This window comes from Uloborus diversus, chromosome 8 (genome assembly GCF_026930045.1).
Source record: "Uloborus diversus isolate 005 chromosome 8, Udiv.v.3.1, whole genome shotgun sequence".
NCBI classification, from domain to species: Eukaryota; Metazoa; Arthropoda; class Arachnida; order Araneae; family Uloboridae; genus Uloborus; species Uloborus diversus.
The window spans coordinates 51487314-51508644 of record NC_072738.1 but is presented as its reverse complement, the minus strand read 5'-3'; the positions used below and the strand labels follow the sequence as shown (position 1 = coordinate 51508644).

Below are 21331 nucleotides of genomic sequence, written 5' to 3'. Positions count from 1 at the left end.
AGAAACAAAAACAAATCAAAAATTGATGTCATCATTGATATGCTTATTTTATTCATACGAACTTTGCATGATTTTTAGAAACCAGTTTTTGACTACTTGATTTTAAACTTGTACCAGTCATTCATAATATCGAACGAAAATGATCAGTTGTTTTCGAAGGTTTAAGAATAACGCAACGGCGGGCCTCATGGATCAACTTCGCAGGCCACATACGACCCGCGGGTCGTCGATTGGGCACCACTGTTCCACCTAATGAATCGCAAACTGGTATACTGGTGGTAGAGTCCTTTTCAAAATGAGGCGTGGCTTAAAAATGTGCGAAACCTGGATTAATTGAAAATAATTTGTTTCTGATGAAAGGAGGGAAGGATATAATACGTGGTAATAGAATGTTATCGAATAATTACTAAACACCCAGAATTTTCTAAAAAATTATTAAAAGAAATCATCAAATCGTAAATGCATCACTAGCTCAGCCAGAAATACCTTCTGAAAGGGGTTTTTTTGCTCAAAATTACTTTCTGGAGAGAGTTTTTTCATGAAAAATAGTTTCTGGATGGGCGTTTTTAATCAAAACATACCTTCTGGTGGGTGTTTTTTGATCAAAAATACCTTCTGAAGGGGGTTTTTTAATCAAAGCAGCCCTTTCATATGCATAAACTTCTGTATTAGAATTTGCATTTATGTTAAAACCAATGAATATAGGGGATGTTTTTACCCACAACCCCCTCCCCCACCTTTCGCTGCGCCAATAATACATAAGTATTTAAAAGCAGTAACTAACTTTTCATGGATAAAATACTATGAGCAATCAAAGTTTTCCATTTTTCAAGAGTTTGTTAGTTATTAATATATAAAAAACTTCCATCATAATGTTTCCAGAGCATTTATTATTATTTACGTCATCTTTCTGTAAATCTATCCTCTCCCATTGCATGGTTTCGCTCGTTAGAGACTTAGGAATATTCCGCGGCTGTTGAAATGCGTAATTATGTTTATTGCGTACACGCAACGCTTGTTCTCTTACGGATGATGCTCATTTGCATACAAAAGGGCTTTAAATGAGGAAAGTTCCAATTTAAAATAGTTTTAACTGTTGAGTGTGAATGCAAAGTATGTTTCCGTGGAATTTTGTGGATTCGTAAGGGTGTTATGATTTGAATAAAATTATCGTGAATTTTTGTTTCACTTTGCTTCATTTAAGAAATTATGAGGTATACTTATCACACTGTAAAAAAATTCCGAAAAGTTACTGATAATTTCTGTGCAACGTTGCTTGATTTCACGGGTTATCTCCTATTTTCCCGTAATATCAAGCATCTTTGCAAAAAAGTTTCCTGAATTACTCATGTAGCACGAATGAGGACTTTTCACTGTTGAAAAAAATATTTTTAGCTCCCAGTTAAAATATTAATTGAGTGTACTTATTAAGTGTGTCGTCTTTAGTTCGATTACGTCCCATCTAGGTTGATTTAGCTCCCAATGGAAGTGTATAAGGATCTGGATAGCTGCAGCTTTGCACGTGAGACACTTGGTTCTCACTAAGGTTCCCATTTAAAAAGAGCTGACTCATTCGACATTTTGGATCAAAACCCATCGGGTGAAAGAAATAGTATTTGTACAAAAGCTTTATTGCAAAAGACTGGTGACCAAGCTTTAGATGTGTTGCCTGATTGATGTTTGATTATTTTATTCTGTAGATGAAGACGATTTAAGTAATACAAATTAAAAAAATAAGATAAGAAAATGAGGTTTATTACAATAAACATTTCCCGATATATTTTTGTTGAATTTAAGCACTAAGTTATCTTTCTAGATTCACCTTTAGTGACCATTTACTCAACTTAACATCAATTATTTTACGACATAGCAACCAGCGAATATTAAGATAAATGATTTTCCTTCGCAAATGAGGCTCAATATGACCACCATTATGAAATTCCAAGAATTGCATACGATGCACTACATTTTATACACTGTAAAAAAATTCCGAAGCGTTACTGAGTGTTTCCGTGTAACGTTTTGGGTTTTTAATGGTTTTTATACACTTCCTGGAAAAATCAAGAATCATCGTCAAAAAGTTTTCTGAATTGCTACAAGTTGCACGAATGCACACTTCTCACTGGTTTGAAAATTAATTTTTAGCTCCCAGTTTAGAGATTAACTTAGCGTATTTATAAAGTAAATCGACTTTATTTCAATTAAGTTCCGTCCATACTGATTAAGCTCCCAGAGGGAGCGAATCAGTATGGACTGCGCTGCTTGGCAAGAACTGCAGGGGGAGTAAAATTATCCGTACTTGCTGGCAATTCTGCTTATGGAGCTTTCTTAATAAATCAAGAAGGGACTAAGCTATAATTTTACACCTGCCAAAGTTTATTCTAAAGTACAGAGACACGACAGGCATCAAACAGGAAGATTTCTGAATTTTTAACGAGGCTTCCGAAGTAATTTCAGGAAGCTTACTGAATATTAGCGGAAAACGTTCCTGGTTTTTGCAAGGTATGTTACTGGCAGAAATTGGGCACATCAGCTGCGTGTTATTCTCCAGGAATGTTTCTGAATCGTTTTTACAGAGTACGGCGGCTCGTAACATATCGGAATTGATTTATCTCACCTATAACGTTTTAAAGTTGCGATATCGGAAATGTGTCCTTGATACACAACACTTTTTAGATATCCCCAAAACCAAAAATCACAAGGACTGAGGTCGGGGGACATTGGGGGCCATATGGTAGAAAAGGAACGACTAATAACTCTGCTATCAGAGAAATGTTCCCGCAAGACACGCTGTACCTTAAGTCCAATATGGGGTGGTGCACCATCCTGCATGAATATGGTTGAATTGAGACATCCTCGTTGCTGCAGTTGTGGAACCATGAAGCTCTTTAGCATACTGGCATACCTATCAGCAGTAACGATGCAGGTTACTGGTCCACTTGCAAGATTTTCCTCATAAAAGTACACTGTTAAAACCAGGGATTCCAGACGAGAGAATATATTCCCCCTAAGGTGAAAGCATGGTGCCCAAGGGTGCCATACTGGTCAGGAAACACAGCAGGGGTGCGAAAAAAAGCAGGTAATCGTAGAATGAATCGTTACGCATGCGCGTTGACATCAACATTCATTCAACCACTTCAATATGGCGGACGCAGGATAAGTAGCTCGATTTCTTTTCTTATTCAACTCCAAAATAACATGTAAGTACAGCTTTTGATCACTTTGCAGCTTTCAGGGCTTTCAAACATAGTTAAAAATGTTTTTAAAAGTTCGTTTATTGCTTTTTATTGTTCAACGTTACTGTAGTGATATTTCCAGCATTTAAAACGCTACTAAAAATATCTATCATTATTTTCTTGAGTACTCGATAAGCAACATTTAACCACCAAAATATTTACCGGCAATAAGATAATCAATAATCAACAAGTGAGATTAAATAATGAAGAAAATGATTCTTGTCTTTCATAGATTATAACAGAAAAGCCAGCGGAAACAAAATGAACTGAAAAATCTCTCTCCGTCTAGCTTTTTTTTTTGCTTTTTCATTCAAGTGTTTGAATCATTTCCTGTTAGCGGTTATCTGGTTGGTGTTATTTTGTGAAGCCGATAATATAGCGTTAGAAATTTCTTTTGGTTTTTAAAAGTATCGAAAAACTTCTAGTTTTTAATTTTAAATATATTTGTGTTAGCTTATTGATACCAAGTATAGGGGGTTGATATTTATTGTTTTATTTATTTTTAATATTACTAGGAAAAAAACTCATCAATACGCAGAATTTTATGACAAGTTTTTAACGGCCCCAGAGTTGCTATTTTCATTTTTATTATTTATTTCATTTATTTTTAAGAAAAGGATAAAAATTTCATTGGTCCGCAATTCTTTTCATTTGCTTTTACCTGTCGTGAATCAAAAGAGGTTGAGAAACACTGAGTTAGAGCACGATCAGATGAATTAAAGCAATGAACGTTTCTTAACTATGTTGAAAACTCTGAAATATGATCAAATACTGTAATTACAAACTTTAATCATTTCCAGCACTTAATTCAATGTGAAAAATGTCCAAAACGTATAATATCATGAATCAAAACTAGATGCATAAAAAAAAGAACAACCACACAACTGTGTTCAAAAACACACACAATGCGGAAGAGGCTGAAGAGGACCTACAGTAGAATTCAGTAAGGGTGCTATTTTTCTCTCAGAAGGTTCTTTCTTGTGACACCCGCTGCCTATCTTTTAGAAGGTGCCTGCTTTTCACCTAAATAAGAGGTGCCATTCCGGCTCCGTATCAGGTGCCGTTGGAGAACTGAACAAGCTTTTCACCCCTGAAAGGTGCCAAACGCAACCTGCTGTTTTAACTGTGTAAGGACCGATGATAAAAGGATGGCTTAAAGCCACACCATACTGTGACTTTTGTCGAGTGTAGAGGCTCCTGCACAAAAGCGCGGATTAGTCACGGCCCCAATACGGCATTTGTACGTGCTTGTTCCACCGATCATATGAAAATGTGCTTCGTAGACTTTTAAACTATTTTTTTCTTATGTAACAATATCTCATCTAACGTTTTACTGCTTTTAGATCCTCTGAATTAGTTAATTCTATTTTTATTTGCTCAATTTCAAAAAACGTTAAATTAAGGTCTTTTTTTAAAAAGGTCTTTTCAAAAAATCTTGGAAACATCACGTATTGCATAAGAGTTGCAGCGCAGATCTTCAGTAAAGAAACTTCCCAAAATATTTATATTTAGTCGAGCTACATTGACAAATATAATTAAAATTTAAAATAAAATTAATTACGTTTATAACGTAGCATTAACGTTTATTTACATTTCAGGGGATACACCGCTCCTACTATTAATCTACTTGATTTTATGATTGTGTAGGAATCAGCAAAAATGGTGCCAGAAGCATTTAAAGATTGTTTTTTTTTTCCCCTTCCCGAGAAATGTAATCAGTTTAAAAAGGTTCAAATGAGCCAATTACTCCGAGACATAGGGAGTAGCTAAATTGCTCACCTTAACTGCAAGTTAATTTCAATTTTTTATTGTTTCAGATAAAGTGGGGCATTTTAATTGGCTACGTATTTGATTACATTGGGTTGTCGGCAGACCAATTGGACCTCAACATTGTGATACATTGCGAAAAGTATCTTCGGCATCTTGTTGTGCTCCTGAACCGGACAACACCCAGGTAAGCATATGAAATTAATAAATTCCTTGTTAAGATGATATTAGCTCATTCTTTTTACGAAAACTAAATGAATGCATCGAATGCTTAAATCATAATGAGTTCTCTTATCCGGACTCTGGAGTCTTAAGGGAAATCACCGGCTCCTGACTCCAGCTGCGCTGCTGTGAAAGAGTTTTAAGATCTTCGACTGACGAATGAGACTTGCAGTCCCAGTTCATATGACTCATTGGTGAACTAGTAAACTTGCACCCATGGATGCAGATTTATTGGACTTTACAGACAGCCTACGGCAGAGTTGGGCAAATTTTAATTGCATTGACAATTAAAGATTAACAATTAATTAATTGGCAAACGTAACCACAACAACTAACAATTGATCAATTGTAATTGTGAAAAATTACAATTAACAATTAATTAATTGTTAATTGTAGTTTACTACAATTAACAATTAATTAATTGTTAGCTGTAGTTTACCACAGTTAACAATTAATTAATTGTTAATTGTAATTTTCCACAATTAACAATTGTTAATTGTAGTTTACTACAATTAACAATTGTCAATTGTTAATTGTAGTTTACAACACTTAACAATTGTCGATCGTTCTGTGAATTTTAATTAAAACTAACTCATAAATAATTACTGGTTTTGTACAATATATTCTACAGACGACAGGTCTACCTGGAACGTAAACGCTAAACGGGTACCATATTACTATCTAACTATTTAAATACACATGTTAGCAACAAATAAAATATCAATAAAATATCAGTAACTTTCAGTAAATTAACCACCCAATAGCCAGGTCTAAAGCAGAAATATATGAAACACTCGAGTTGAATAGCTTCGGTCACTTGTCTGGTCTGTGCTAATTCTATATTAGCTGCCAGTTTATTTGGCACTCCTGGCTTCCTTAAGAAGTTTTTCCATCTCCAGCTTAGTAACGTTCCTATGCCAGGCTAATGCCTGCTAATAAGCACGAAACTGCATTCCTCGCCTGGAATGACTCTGCTGACGGTGTACTTCATATATCAGTAACTTTATTACAAGTAATAAATTATTTACTGCAGCATATGCCTTTTCTCAAAATCTTCTCTTATGGCTCCAGCAAAATATCCTCAAAAAAGGTGTATTTCAGTTTTAAAAAAAAAAATTTGAATTTTGACATCTTGAACTCAAATTATGTTTTTCGCAATCACGAGTGTGTGTTTGTGTGTACGGGTTATGTGTATGTGTGTGTGTGGGGGGTATGTGTATGTGTGTGTAGGCATATGTATTTGTGTCTGTGTTCATGTATGAATGTGTGGGTAGTTGTGTATGTGTGGGTGTCTGTATGCGTGTTTGTATGTGTTTGTGTGTGTATGTGTGTATGTGTTTGTGTGTGTATGTGTTTGTGTGTGTGTATGTGTTTGTGTGTGTGTGTCTGTATGTGCGCGTGTGTGTGTTTAGTTGTGTATGTATGCGCGTGTCTGTAGGACATGGATGCAACCTGGAGACGCCTTTCGCTATAGGAGCAGCATCGTGAGGAGCCAGCCGGTCCACGGTGATGGTGCGGAGGGTGGCGGTGGGAAAAATCAGCGTAACGCCAAAAACAGTCAAATGAGAACAATAAGCAATCGTGATTGCGCAAAAAAAAAAAAAAAAACTCTAATTTGAATTCCGAATTTAATTCAAATTATGTTTTTCGCAATCACGAGTTGCGACAAGACCCTACTGATTAGAGTTATTGTTTCCAGAAATGGCTCCCCCCAAGCATTCCCTCCTCCTGGGTGGTTACGTGTGTATAGTTGTGTGTGTAGGCTTACGTGTGTGCACGTAGGCGTGTCTATGTGTGTAAAGGCGTGCGCGCGTAGGGGAGTGTGTATGAGCATGCGTGTTGCAATTGATTTAATTGCAATTACTTTAATTGCAATTACTTTTTTAATCAATTAATAAGGCAATTGAAAAAATAATTGATTTATGCCCAACACTTGCCTACGGCAGTGTTGCCAGATGGTCACATTGACACAAATCCAGATTTCCAAACTTCGCTTCCAATTTTTCCCTAAAAAGCGATGTTTTATATCAAAATTCCACAAATTTAAAAATTATTTTTACACTAATATTTTCATAAAATGAATCAACTTACCACGATAATTTTTTCTCTTGAATTTTTCTTTTCTAGCCAAATAACCAAATTTTCTTCTAAAATTCCCCAACTTTTTTGTTTCATGTTCGCTCTTTTTTTTTTTTTTTTTTTTCATAAATACAAGCGACTGCATCAAGAAAGGACTTTTACTCATATTGGATTTGATTGGATGTCCCTGGCCGATTGAGAGATATGAAATAGCCGAATGTTTTTTTTTTTTTTTTACTAGCATTTACTACTCTGCTTCTGTACATTTAAACTATGAACTTAGTACATATTTATCCAAGAACATTCTTCATCACACTCACTTATTTTTACCCGTTTCACGTATCAACTAGTTACTCACGCAGAACATTAAACCGAAATTACGTAACATAATATACCACATAATGCAAAATCCATAAAGTTCAGCAAAACTAAATCAACACTGTTTGATATAAACAATGTTTCTACCAGATGCGAGTACGCGAATTCAAAAGACGAAACGAATTCTTTTTTTTTTTCCCACATGTTTTCCTAAAGAAAACAAAAATTCCCTAATTGTGGAATATTTTTAACTAGGTAACTCTGCCCCACTGCAAAAATGATACTACCAGAATATGTACAAAAACTGTGAAGAAAAAATACTGGTGGCTAAGTTGCTTATGTGTTGTTTTATTGAAGTTTGACTATTTTAGCCTCCAAAATGTCTCATTGATTCAGACTTCAAACACGTGAGGCATGAAAATACAATTTTTCTTTGGGGCTGTTCAATTTATGAAATCAATTCTCTTAGTAGTTTTGCTCAGAGTGACGCTTTACTTAGACTTGTCAGACGTCCAGGTTTGACCAGGACAGTTCCTGTTTTCAGACAAAATCTCGATGTCCCGGTAAAAATTAAATTTGGACATAGATGTCCAAAAAAATCTTAAAATAATTAACTGTGAATGGTTATTTACGATAACTGCATTTAAAAACATTGAATTCCAAATTTAATATTGGAAAAGCTTCTAAAGATTATTACAGTAAATTTAATACCAAAAAAGACTTTCTAAAAAATTCCTACAGAATGAAAAGTACATGTAAATATTGTTCCCTTTTCTATTACTCATTCAAAGTTTTTCTTCTTACTAAAGTGACATAGTTTTTTTTTCATGCGAGAAATAAAATGTTTAAATTTATCTATTTGCGCAATCTATTACTACCCTTTGTGTGTGTGTGTGTGTGCTCAAAATTATTAACCACTTGAAAATCGCCCTCCAAGGTATGATGGATGAAAATTGCGTCTACATTTGAGGAAGAAATTGCCTGTTAGGTGATACTTCGATAGTTTAAATTGTAACCCGAACTCCGGTGGATTAACCCTAAACTCCAGTAGATAGCGTTCAATGTTGACCACTTTTTCATTTCTTCATTCTCCTAAAATGAGCCTTACCAGTAAAACGGCTAAGTTAGCTGATCCAGTTGAGTCCTGTCAAACTAAAGCATTTCCTTGCATGTCAATTATCAAATTATCATGCTGAGGCGCGAGTTTCATTGTTGATGACGTGAGCGTCAATCGATCATTGTCTATAATATACGTATATGAGGATTTATTCATAGCATTGACCATTGGAAATGAGCTACTTTCTGAAACACTCAAAAAGCGAGGTAGGGATGTGTGCACTTTTGGATAGTTTGGAGGAGGAGGGGGGCAATAAAGTGTTCCGGTCAAACATTTCAGGAATCTGGCGAGCCTAGTTTTTCTCAATTTCTCGTCAGTTATTTTTTCGACGTAAGAGCTGTAATAACCATCGATATGTAATCCTCATATATATAAATGCGAATGATCGAGTAACGCCCCTGACGTCATCAAAAATTAAACTCGCTCCACGCCATGATATTTTGATAATATTTTTTGGTAACGTTTGACAAGTAGGGAAATGCTTTATTTTGAAAAGGCTGAACTGGATCCGGTATCTTAATGTTTTACTGGTAAGACTCATTTCAGGAGAATGAAGAAACGAAAAAGTGGTCAACATTGAACGCTATTAAGGGTTAATCCACTGAAATTAGGGTTACAATATAAACTATTGAAGTATCACCAAACAGGCAATTACTTCGTTTAAAAGTAGAAGCATTTTTCAGCCGTCATACCTTGACAGGCGATTTTCTAGTAGTATATAACTGTTATATACTATTAGAAAATCGCCCGTCTAGGTATGACGGGTGAAAATTGTTCTAAATTTAAACGAAGCAATTGTCTGTTTGGTGATAATTTGTTACTTGAAATTTTAACCCTAACTCCAATGGATTAACCCTAAAATCCAGTGGATAGCGTTAACAGTTAGCCACTTTTTCATTTCATCATTCTCCGAAAATTAGTCTTACTAGTAAAACAATTAAGTTACCGGATCCAGTTCAGCCTTGTCAAAATAAAGCATTTCCCTGCAAAAGATTACCAAAAAAATATTATAAATTATTGTGCTGTGGCGCGAGTTTCATTGTTGACGACGTCAGCGTTACTCGATCTGTGAATTCCCTAATATATATATACTAGTCGACCCGTGCGGAACTCCGCACTGTGCTTCAAATCGTTTCATAAGGCATTTCGCTCTTTAAGAATTTCAAAGGAAGAACATTATGACGAAGAACCGAAAAAAAAGTAAGCGCAGAAGAGAAGGCATGTAATTTAAAGACCTCAGTAACAAAACCTCGTTAAATACAACGTTGTGATAATTTGGTCATAGCTCCCCTTTTAATCGTACATATTTTCAATGCAAACATAAATGTCATTAAAAGTGTGGCTGAGTGGTGACTCGTGAAAAAATAATTGTGCATGTGAAAAAACAGGTTGTGGCAAATACAGTCCTGCACATGTCAACATCTGACGGGAAAAAAAGAAACATTAAAGAGATATTTATTGGCACGTATTCGAATTGGCGCCATTCTAACTAACAGCCCGACACCCCAACAAACCTAGCAATTGCGCCTTCCTTTTCGAAAGCTATTCATTGAAGGAATGCGTAGTAAAAAACAGCAAAAAAGCTTTTTGCCAAAAAAAAAAAAATAATAATAATAAGATCATGCATCTGTGTTTTGTCATTAACCAGCATGATACGATTTAAAATTATTCGCAAAGCATGGAATTTGATTAAAGAATGACGAAGATCTCACGTAGCGATTGAAACAAACATTCTAGAGAAGTAATAAATTTGATTGAAAATAAGTGTTTTTATCTTTGAATATTGAACTATTTCACATAGAAGGTTGCTTTAACCGTTACGGCTTAAATGCCCTCACATGTTTCTCTTTTAATCGAACACTTAAAATTCAAAACCAAAACCAGTTGAACTGAGTCCGTTCTTAAGTGTAATTTTTCGAACGTAGACAAAATGTATTTTTTTTTTTCAGCAGAAAGCAGAGGAGTAGAAAATAATTTCTTGCTAATGAAGTTGATAATACTTTTAATGCTTTATATCGTATTCGCGCGAATAAAAAATTAAAGGTTTACTGAGTGAAACTCGCAGTTTTAATCGGGCGTAGTATTTTTTCATTTGTACAAAAGGTCGAACACTGCTATTAGAAACATCTACATTTTAGCATACAATAAAAATGTTTTTCTGCACAAAAAGGATTTCTTTAGGTAAATCTAATACTTTTTTATGCTTACATTATGTTGAGTGGTCTGGATGTAGTCAAAGAACACAGTTCGATTAACAATCAACTTATCCGAATGATAACTGTAGCCTGCATAAAGGAGTCGAAACACCAAGTAGCATTCCCACTGCATTTATTTTATTAGGTGTGTATGTTATGAGCACATGTAATGCGTAATACTAATATAAATTTGATATTATGTCGGACAGCCCAAGCTTGCCCGAAGTTCAGATAGTTTATAGCCGAACGCTCTACCGAAAAAAACTTATCAATTAAACCGAACAAGTCCAGTGCTGTTAAGCTTTATTAAAATATGAACACACACACAGGCTATTTTTTTTTTTTTGCCGAAAGCGACGTAAAAAATGGAAAACTGCATTAGAACTTTGCTTTAAAAAATGCATAAGAACTACAGGCAGCATCAAGGTTTTGAAACAGCAAGAGGCGATTTCGAAAACTTGAATTTTCGACCGTAAGTCTTTTTTTCGTCATTGGCCAGCCTGATAAGTTTTAAAATGAGAGGGGATTAATATATAAGATAAGATATTGAAGAAAAATGTTTTTATTTTTGAAAATTTTTACAATTTGTTATCGCAGGCTGCTTAAACCGTTATAACTTAGATGGAAGCACGTGTTCATCATTTAACAGCACGGTTAAAATACAAAATAAATTGAACTATGCTTTCGAATGTAGTAAAAATGTGTTAAGCTATTTGTTTTTTAGCAAAAAGAAGAAAAAATATATATTTTACCCTTTAAATTGAGATAGTATTTTATTTATTTGTACAAAGAGTCAAAAACTCATTAGAAGAATATATATTTCAATATACGATTTATTATTTTTTTCTGAACAAAAAACAATTCTATTGTAGTCTGAAATCTTAAACCTTTTACTTATATTTTCGCTTACAATATGCTTTAATTTTCTTTCCAGAGCCAAAGCTTCAAAAAAAAACACGTGCAATTTCGAAGTAACTTAGCACAAAATCACTGAATGTTTTCATATCAGCAAGGAGCATTTCCTTCTCATAGTTGTTATCCATTTAATTCAATGTTCATGTAATGCGCGATATTTCTCTAATTTTTTTTGTTGCAGATTGTTCGGACGTGGGCCCGAACACGTAATCTCCTGGTTACGAAGAGAACGCTCTGCCGATCAAGCTACTCAGCTCTGTCGGTCATAGCGCAAATTAAAGTTATAAGTTTGACCGAAAACCTTATTCTGGTTCTTTAAAACAGGTTTTTCGGATAAAAGAAACAATTTTCAGACCTTGGGTCTATTTTTCGTCAGTAGCCAGCACCATAAGCTATAAAATAAGCCGTAAATCAAAGAAATCGATCAAGAATTGAGGGAAATTTAGCGTAGAAACCAAAAACAGGCTACAGAAATAATATATAAGGATTTTCAGACCTTGGGTCTATTTTTCGTCAGTAGCCAGCACCATAAGCTATAAAATAAGCCGTAAATCAAAGAAATCGATCAAGAATTGAGGGAAATTTAGCGTAGAAACCAAAAACAGGCTACAGAAATAATATATAAGGATATATGATAGTTTCATTATATAATATAACTCGATGGTAGTCGCATACAAAACACATTTTACCCTCAGTTTCGTTTACCCTCAGTTTCGCCGACCTATAACCCCCCCCCCCCCCACCCCTCCCCAATATATCAAACGGTGAGATTAGAACTGAAAAACAGGAGGAAGGATATTTTGGATCCCGTCTGTAGCAAGTTTATCGAGGCGCTCTTCGAACCACTGGGTCCATTAGATTTGCCTGTGCGCTAGAGTGGTTTCTTCAACGCTGATAGCAAGTGCAGCGAAACCGGTGTAAGTTGACCACTTGCGGTGCACTACTTTAGAGGTCAACTTGTAGAGGTTGAATTATATGGTATAGATCTAATACTGTGCCTGTAAATAGCGGTCAACTTCGACAGGTGATCAACTAACAAAGGTGGTCAACTTGACAGGTTTTACTGCAGTGCATTACGGCGACACTGGCTTCGCTTGCACTTTCTTAGCCTCCATCAACTGAAGGCTTTAAGTGAAAAGCTTTGTGTTTCTGAGTTTACGAAGCTAGTTCCCAAAATTTCATCTTATACTTATATGCATTTAGAATTCGTAGATATATTTATTTCAACAAAAAACAGAAATGCAATGGCCATCACGAGACTTTTTTCTGTATCCATGTTATGAATTCTTGAATTCGACGAAAAATCGTTCATGTAATATTTGTTACAAAATTCTGCTGTGCGCAAAAATGGAAAGATTTCGAAAATTGGGAAATTAGCAATCTGGATTCGTTGCTACTAAATTTCTAGTACCAGTTCCTGCGCGAGGGGTGATTTTCCTTCGAATGCGTAAACAAAAAATAGCGAAATTTCCATTTGCATAGAGTTACTACATGGCAACAATGTTACCATAAATACAATTGCTCACGCTAAGATTTGACAACCGTGACAATTGCCGAATTATTAAGACTAGTATACAATTGGGTGAACCGAAAAAAACTTTTTTGTAATTTTGATGATGGGTAGGGTTAGAGTAGAAAATAATGCAATAGTTGATCAAAGTGAACACAAAAATTTTGAAATTTTTTTGACAGTTTCTTCTTCCGACGCAGTTGCGTTGAAATTTTGAATATACGCGGTCATCTCCCCCTCCCCTTTGTCCTGTGTTCTTTTGCAAAAATAGTAACAGAAAAAGTAGTTTTCTATTTTTGGTGAAGATTGCGAAAAAGGGTGGCACTAACTTTCCATGAAAAATATGAAATGTGCATTACAATTCCTTTATTTGCCGCAAATGCGTAAAAGTTTTGTCAATTTTCTGTTGTTTTTGAACATTTTTAATAAATTTTGTCAAAATTTTAAAATTCTGTTCTCGTCGTGTATACTTGAAATAAGTATATAGTTTGTCACATGTGATAGATTCTTAGTTGTTTGGTGTGCTCCAAATTAACTGCTTGTTGCTTAAAAATTTCTCAATTTGAAATGTGCCATTAGAAAATTTCATGCAATGCTCAGTGTGCTTTGCGTTTAAACCAACGGGAACAACCCCGAACTCGCTCCTAATCACTGATAGCACTTTTAAAACAAGAACGAAGTTATTTCATAACTAATAGCAGTCGGGTAAAACAGCACTCCCAATTTAGAAAGCGGGAAAAAAAAGTGTGTTATTGCGCATTTTTCATACGAAAGAGCTTCCAGTTTGGTACTTGACAAATAAGATAGAGGAACTACTAAGAATTAGGATTTTCTGGCTCAATCGAAGCCAAGCTGACAGGATGCGATGCGAACATCTACTTGTGCTACCATACTAGGCTAGTTCTGTCATGTTACATTAGCAAACGAAAAAAGGGACAATACTGAAAATCAGAGGGAGAAGAATATTAGTTGTTCGCGAAACTGGAGGATATTAAGGTAACCATACGTCCCGTTTTGAACAGGACAGTCCCGTTCTCAGGCAGTCTGTCCCGTTGTACCCGCATTTTGTGTCGGGACGCAGAAATGTCCCGTTTTCGGAAAGTTAGCAACCTACTCTAGCAAACTTTACAAAAAAAGTGCAAGAAACTTCAGCACCGATCCTCACATATATAATAGCCAATGAACGAGTAACCTGCGTTTGATAATGTGTTTTGGTAATGTTTACACTGTAAAAACGATTCAGAAACGTTCCTGGAAAACAATGGGCAGCTGATGTGCCCAATTTCTGCCTGTAACATATCTCGCAAAAGCCACAGGAACGTTTTCCGCTAATATTCAGAAACCTTCTTGAAATTATCTCGGAAGCCTCCTTAAAAATTCAGAAATCTTCTTGTTTGAAGCCAGTCGTGTCTCTGAAACTTCAGAGTAAACTTTGATAGGCATAATGTAATAGCTTGATCCCTTCCTGATTTAAGAAAGCTCCATTGCAAACATAGCCACATCTAAGCCAGAATTGCAAGCAAGTATCGAAAATTTTACTCGCTTGCACCTCTGGCAAAGCAGCGTAGTCCATACTTACTCGCTCCCTCTGGGAGCTTAATCAGCATGGACAGACCGTAAGTAACCGCAGCCGATTCACTTTATAAATACGTAAAGCTAATTTTCAAACTGAGAGCTAAAAATATTTTTTACACCAGTGAGAAGTCTGCATTCGCGCAACTTGTAGCAATTCAGGAAACTTTTTGACAATGATACTTGATTTTTTCAGAAAGTGAATAAAAACCATTGAAATCCCGTCACGTTACACGGAAATACTCAGTAACCTTTCGGAATTTTTTTACAGTGTAGCATGCAGGGAAAGGCTTCATTGTGACTAGTCTGAACTCGATTCGGTAACTTAAGTTTTCCTGGTAAGACTGTGTCATTGCAGGGAAATGAAGAAATGAAAAAATGGTCAACAATGAACGCTACCTACTGGAGTTTAGAGTTAATCCACTGGAGTTAGGTTCCCAATTTCAAGTATCAAAATATCATCAATTAGGCAATGGCTTCGTTCAAATGTAGATGCAATTTTCTGACGGGCGATTTTCTAATTATTGAATATAGAGCCGCGGTTAAGTTAGTGACATGAGTGCAAAAAATAGCAGTAACCAATCGAGCAGAGTAAGCATAACCGCACGATTAGAAGCTCAGTGTTTAGAAAATGTTTACCATATTTAGCGATTATTAGCTAATTTAGCTTTTTTAACAAATCACATTTGGCATATCCAAAGAGCATCAAAGTAGCAATTGTTATGTTTACATGTGACCTTAAAAAATTTATAGTCAAAAAATACAGAAATATGGTATAAATTTCAAGTGTGGTTACACAGGCGAAGCTTTTAAGTTCATTGAAAGGTGGTGCAGTTCTTACGCATGTCAGCTATTTTTATCTAATTTTTAAGTAGTTTTTTGGATGTTTTCAAAGCATTTTTCTGACAATCCTGATCTGAGAGACGGAAATAGAAAAACCTAAATTCTCAGATGAGGTTAATTATTGATAGTGATTGACTAAGTGTATTTATTATTATATGGCGGTATCGTTTCTTTTTTTAATCTGTTCATTTCTGAAGCATACGGTTTCATTAAATTCTAGAACTTCCCGCTTTGAGGAAAAAGGATTCTAGTCACCTATTGATACTGCCTGAAGCAAAGAGTAGAACTAGACCTTGGAGCGCGCCCATCACAATTTGCCATCGAGCTAATGCGCATGCGCGAGTAGTTCTTTTTTCAAATGTACTTTGGTAGCGAGAGTATTTGAGATAGTTATCGTCTGCTAGCGGAATAGAACTCTCGCTTGACGTATTTAGGGCAATACGCTTATTTTTGTATCTACTCTTTGCATCATATTTATTTTTCGAAAAGAAATTATTTGTTTTTGTTGTGCCATATGTTGAGAAGTTTCTTATTTGATTCATGTTTTTAGAGTATGACGACATATGTCATACATCGTTCTTAGCGATGCTTTTTTAGCGCCAACAGGAAAAAATCAGATAAAAAACATGATCAAAGCACTTCAGAACACAATATATATAAAAACAACATAAAAGCACAACAAAAAACATCACGAATATATGCTTCAAAAATGTACAGGGCCGGGGATTTTTGTAAACATATTAAAATACAATGAAATAAATTATTGTATTAATTACAAGTCGAAATTAATGCATTAATTTTTTTTTCATCATTTCTCCGGGATACGAGCCCTCGGTCTCCCGAGGTCTCATTACGAAAGTACTATGAGACCTCTGGCTCGCCAGGACCTCGCTCCGCTCGGTCCGTTATCCCTCCGACTGTTAATATACATTACAGTCGGAGTATGGTCACAATTATGTATATTTATGTATATTATGCATATTCATGTGTATGTACACCCAAGGGTGGCTCCTTCCGTTCAGTGTACAATAATGACACAGTTTTAAGTGTGAAATATGCACCATTATTGTGCAAATTTATTAATAAAATTCAGCATTTTTAAGAGTACAACCGAAAGAACTTTCAATTGTTAACATAAAATTCAGTACCTAAAGGAGGCACGTTAATGTCTAAATAATTCGTGGCATCGATAAGAATTAACTTTTGGAACAAAATAACCGTACTATTTCTGTAATGCATTATAGAAATAAAATCTCAAATACTCTCGCTACCAAAGTACGTTTGAAAAATGAACTACTCGCGCATGCGCATTAGCTCGATGGCAAATTGTGATGGACGCGCTCCAACGTCTAGATTTTTCAACCAACCCACGTCGATTAAATTACTCTGTGCACTAAGTAGTCTTCTCATGGTTGAAACGATTCAGCGCATTTCGTCCACCATTTCTCAGCCTCCAACAACTGAAGCTTTACCGTGAAAGTAGGAAAAAATTGTCCTTGCAAACAAGTTACTCAAAACTAATTCATCTTCTACTTATATGCATTGTCAATATCAAAATTACTGGTAGTTTTAGAATCTTAAAATGTATTTAATTCAACTAAAAACTAACATGCAGCGGTTATCACGGAACTTTTTTTCAGCGATTCCCAACCAGTGGTTCGCAAACCCCGGGGGGTTCGTGAGGTAGATAAAGGGGGTTTCCGGATGTCATGGCGGAATTATAAGATACTTGTTTGAGATGAAGTCATAATTTCAAGCGAATTTTTTTTTTTTCAACTTTTCTTTAGTTCTATCTCACACATTCGATACTCTGCGCGAAAATGTTAACACATTTTGCATTTAAAGAATTAAGTCTGTCATTACGAGGCGCGCGTTTTCTCACTGTCATTGAGAAAGATGGAATTGAAACCATGGCGAAGAAGTTCCACTTTTGAATACAATGTCTGCAGATGGAAGAATTATGAGTGCTTAGGTTTCTCAGTAGCTTTGATCAGAAAATTCAATTATCCGAAAATTCAACATCACATGGTGCACATGCGAGCATCTGAAATATACTTGGTTAAGATTTGATCCATAGATTATTTGCGATTTGAGAGTGACAAACAGCTATCGTAATTGTGGTGTACCGCAAATGCGCAAAGTGCAATCGTGATAAATGAACTTAAAAATACTTTTGTCGGTCAAAACTACCATTTGTGTAATAATTAGAAGTAATTATACTCGTTTCTTCCTTTTTTTCAAAGTACGCATTTTTATTCCGCAATTTTAGCATAAGCACAAGAAAATTCTCCAGCTTTTAAACAATTAGTGTTCACATTTATTCTTATCCATCAGCTGGACTCATAGACCTTTTCCAAAACACAAATTTAGAACCTTTGTAATTTTAGTGCAAGAAAAAAGCCCTTTTATACCAGCGTTTCTATGTGCGGAAGAATTCTCAACACATACAGAGATAAATACAGAAGTAACTTAAATGCTGAACCTAATGGAAGACTAAAACTCAGACGTTTCATTCAAACTTTGAACTTAGTTCCTTTGTTACGCAGATATCCCCTTTTAGGAGTTTTTCAAAATTCTTAAGCTATTGGGTTTATTTTTCGCTCGATTTCATTTTTGTCATCTGTTGTACGTTAGCTTTATTGTACAAGCTTGCTTATTTGGTTTTTGCTATAAAAAAAAAAAAAAAGACGCGAAAGAAACGTCTAACTCCAACACTTCCCGATTGTTAGTATTGAATCCAACACACATCTTCAAATGTCTCGAAAACGCATTTCTGCAGATACTGCCGTTTACCTGCACACGGCAGTTAACCCCTCTATCAGCAAAAGTCGAAAAAATTAATTTCATAGTTAGAAATTTACTTTGTGCCAGTTTATAGAGCTTTGTTTATTGAACATCCTTCCAGAACGGTGGCTAATTACTTGACGTGGCGATTCGTTGCTAAGTACCTCCCATACCTGGACATACACTTCCGGAGATTATACTACGACTTCCGGAGAGAGGTTCCGAACCTGTCCGAGGAGAGGACTTTCTTTGCTCGCTGGAAGGAATGTGTCAACCTCGTCAACGATGGCTTCGGAATGGCGCTCGCCTCACTCTATGTCAAGCAAGAATTCAATGAGAGAAGGGAAAACGAAGTAGGTTAAACACATTTTCACTTTTTTTTTTTTTTTAAATTATTATTTGCGCTTCTTACACTGTAAAAACGATTCAGAGACGTAGTTGGATTAAAACATTCCTTTGCTCATTATTTTGATAGAATCAAATTAATATTTTTAATAGAGCTTAAAATAGTATAGCTGATTTTAAAACTTATGAGATTGACAATGGGCGTGTTTCAATGTAAAAATGATTCAGAAATCTTCCTGGAAATTAATGGGCATCTGATGTGCCTAATTTCTCCCAGTAACATATCTCGCAAAAACCAGGAACCTTTTCCGCTATAATTCAGTAACCTTCTTAAAATTACCCTGGAAGCCTCCTGAAAGATTCAGAGATCTTTCCGATTAAAACAATGTCGTGCCTCTGGGACTTCAGAGATTACACAAGGAGGTATAATATAATATCTTGGCACCTTCCTGACTTTTCAAGGAAGTTCCAATAAAAGTACTGCAAACATGGCCAACGCTAAGACAGAATTGTAAGTAACTTTCAGGAATTTCACTCACTCGCGAATCTACGTAGTCCGTGGCCTGTTTCGCTCCCTTTGGGAACTTAATCAGTTTGGATGGACCGTAATCAAACATAAGCCGATAAACTTTATAAATACGCTCAGTTAATCTTTAAACTGGGAGCTAAAAATATTTTTTACAACTGTGAGAAATCTACATCCGGGCAACTTCTAGCAATTCAGGAATCTTTTTGACCATGATACTTGATTTTTCCAGGATGTGGATAAAAACCATTGAAATCCCGAAACGTTACATGAAAATGCTTAGTAACATTTCGGATTTTTTATAACAGTGTAGTTTAGGGATTATTCATAAATAATATCCCACTTTTTTTTCAACGTTACCCCCCCCCCCTCTTTCACTACTTTTGCCATAAAGTGTTTGTGTGTTTGTCACTCCCCCTTTGTCACATGTCACGCTATTTTCGATAAACATATTCTTACGAAAAATTCGTCACACTTTATATGACCCCCACCTCAAACCGTGACACCATTTGTGGTTAGTAGTCCAAGATATGGTAGGAAAGTTTGAGTAGGGAGAATTTTTGTTCAAAAATGTTTAGTAGGTGTCCTAGAAAGTATTTTGGACTTGAGTAGGCATCGGCCACCTGGTCCATTCTCCTGATATGACGTCATCAAAGATGGTGGCCGCGCGCTCCCATAAATATTCAGCACTTAGGTAGAAAGTTCGTGTCGGCAGAATTTTTTATCGAAAATGTTTAGAATGTGTCTAAGAAAGTATTTTGGACTTGAGCGGACATCAGTCACTTGGTCCATTTTTCTGCTATGACGTCATCAAAGATGGCGGCTGCGCGCTCTCATAAATGCTATTAATTTATATTAATATTTTTCAATTTGACTGAAAATTTGGTCAGTATGTTGAAATTAGGGTTTTTAAGGTAAATAGCAATGTGTTTTAACTATTGCTATAAATTAATATATTTTTTATATATAAGATTTATTTATTTACAAATACAAAGAAAAGACGAAAAATATGTACTAATCGTCGAAAGGCGTTCAAATTTAAAATAAAAGTATGGTAAATAGAAATATAATATCTAATAAAATTTAGAGGGTATAATTCGAACGAACGCGCTAGCCTTGTTATTTGTACAAAAACTACTTTGAAAAACACTGGTGGATAAGCTTCCGCTTTATGTGCTTTGTGTGTAATGATCATTGTGTTCATTGCACCCCCTCCGTTCTTTTCCACCGGCATCTTTTTTTAATCATGCCCCAAAAATATAAGAATAATAATGATAAAACAAACAAATTAATAAAACATAAACAAATGAGGTGAGTAATTAATTAAATAAATGAATGCAACATCAGCGAACATTGTGAACATTTGATTCACATTCGAATTCGCGTTAAGTTTTCTGTGTAACAAATTTGCTATTTTAAATCTACTGCGTTTCGAAATTTAAATGGTTTTAATGACAATGAAAAGGTTTATCGCATGTTAATGTATCGCATAACCAAATTTCATATCAATTTTTGTTTGACTTTCAAATTTCAGATAAAAGCCCTCATATCAACTTTGAAAGAAGCTTTCATCGGAGGCATCAGACGTCAGAGCTGGTTAGATCACGATACGATGAATTCGTGTGAAGAAAAGGTAATGATTAATATTTAATTATTAAATAGTTTCTACTATGTTTCTCAAATTTAAATAAACGTCAAAAAATTTAAAATGGACTGACTTTTGAAAAATTCATAACAGGAAAACGGTTGAAAATAAAAAAAATAATTCTTGTAGAAAATTCATTTGGCGGACCGTATATTTTTTCTCCCCACAGTTGCAAATTTTAGTTCAAAAATGTTTCAGTAGATGTCACTGCATATAGTAAGCCTTTAAATCAAAGAAAAATGGAAAATTACATCATA

The 21331-nt window shown here is 35.2% G+C and overlaps 1 protein-coding gene across 1 annotated transcript in view; it reads left to right on the top strand.

The window, feature by feature from the left end:
- The window catches only part of LOC129228361 (endothelin-converting enzyme 2-like), a 238409-nt gene that overhangs the window by 174119 nt on the left and 42959 nt on the right, over nucleotides 1–21331 (top strand). Inside the window, 3 exon segments of the mRNA XM_054863040.1 lie at nucleotides 5054–5190; nucleotides 18680–18911; nucleotides 20964–21062. Coding sequence (XP_054719015.1) covers nucleotides 5054–5190; nucleotides 18680–18911; nucleotides 20964–21062 — 468 coding nt within the window.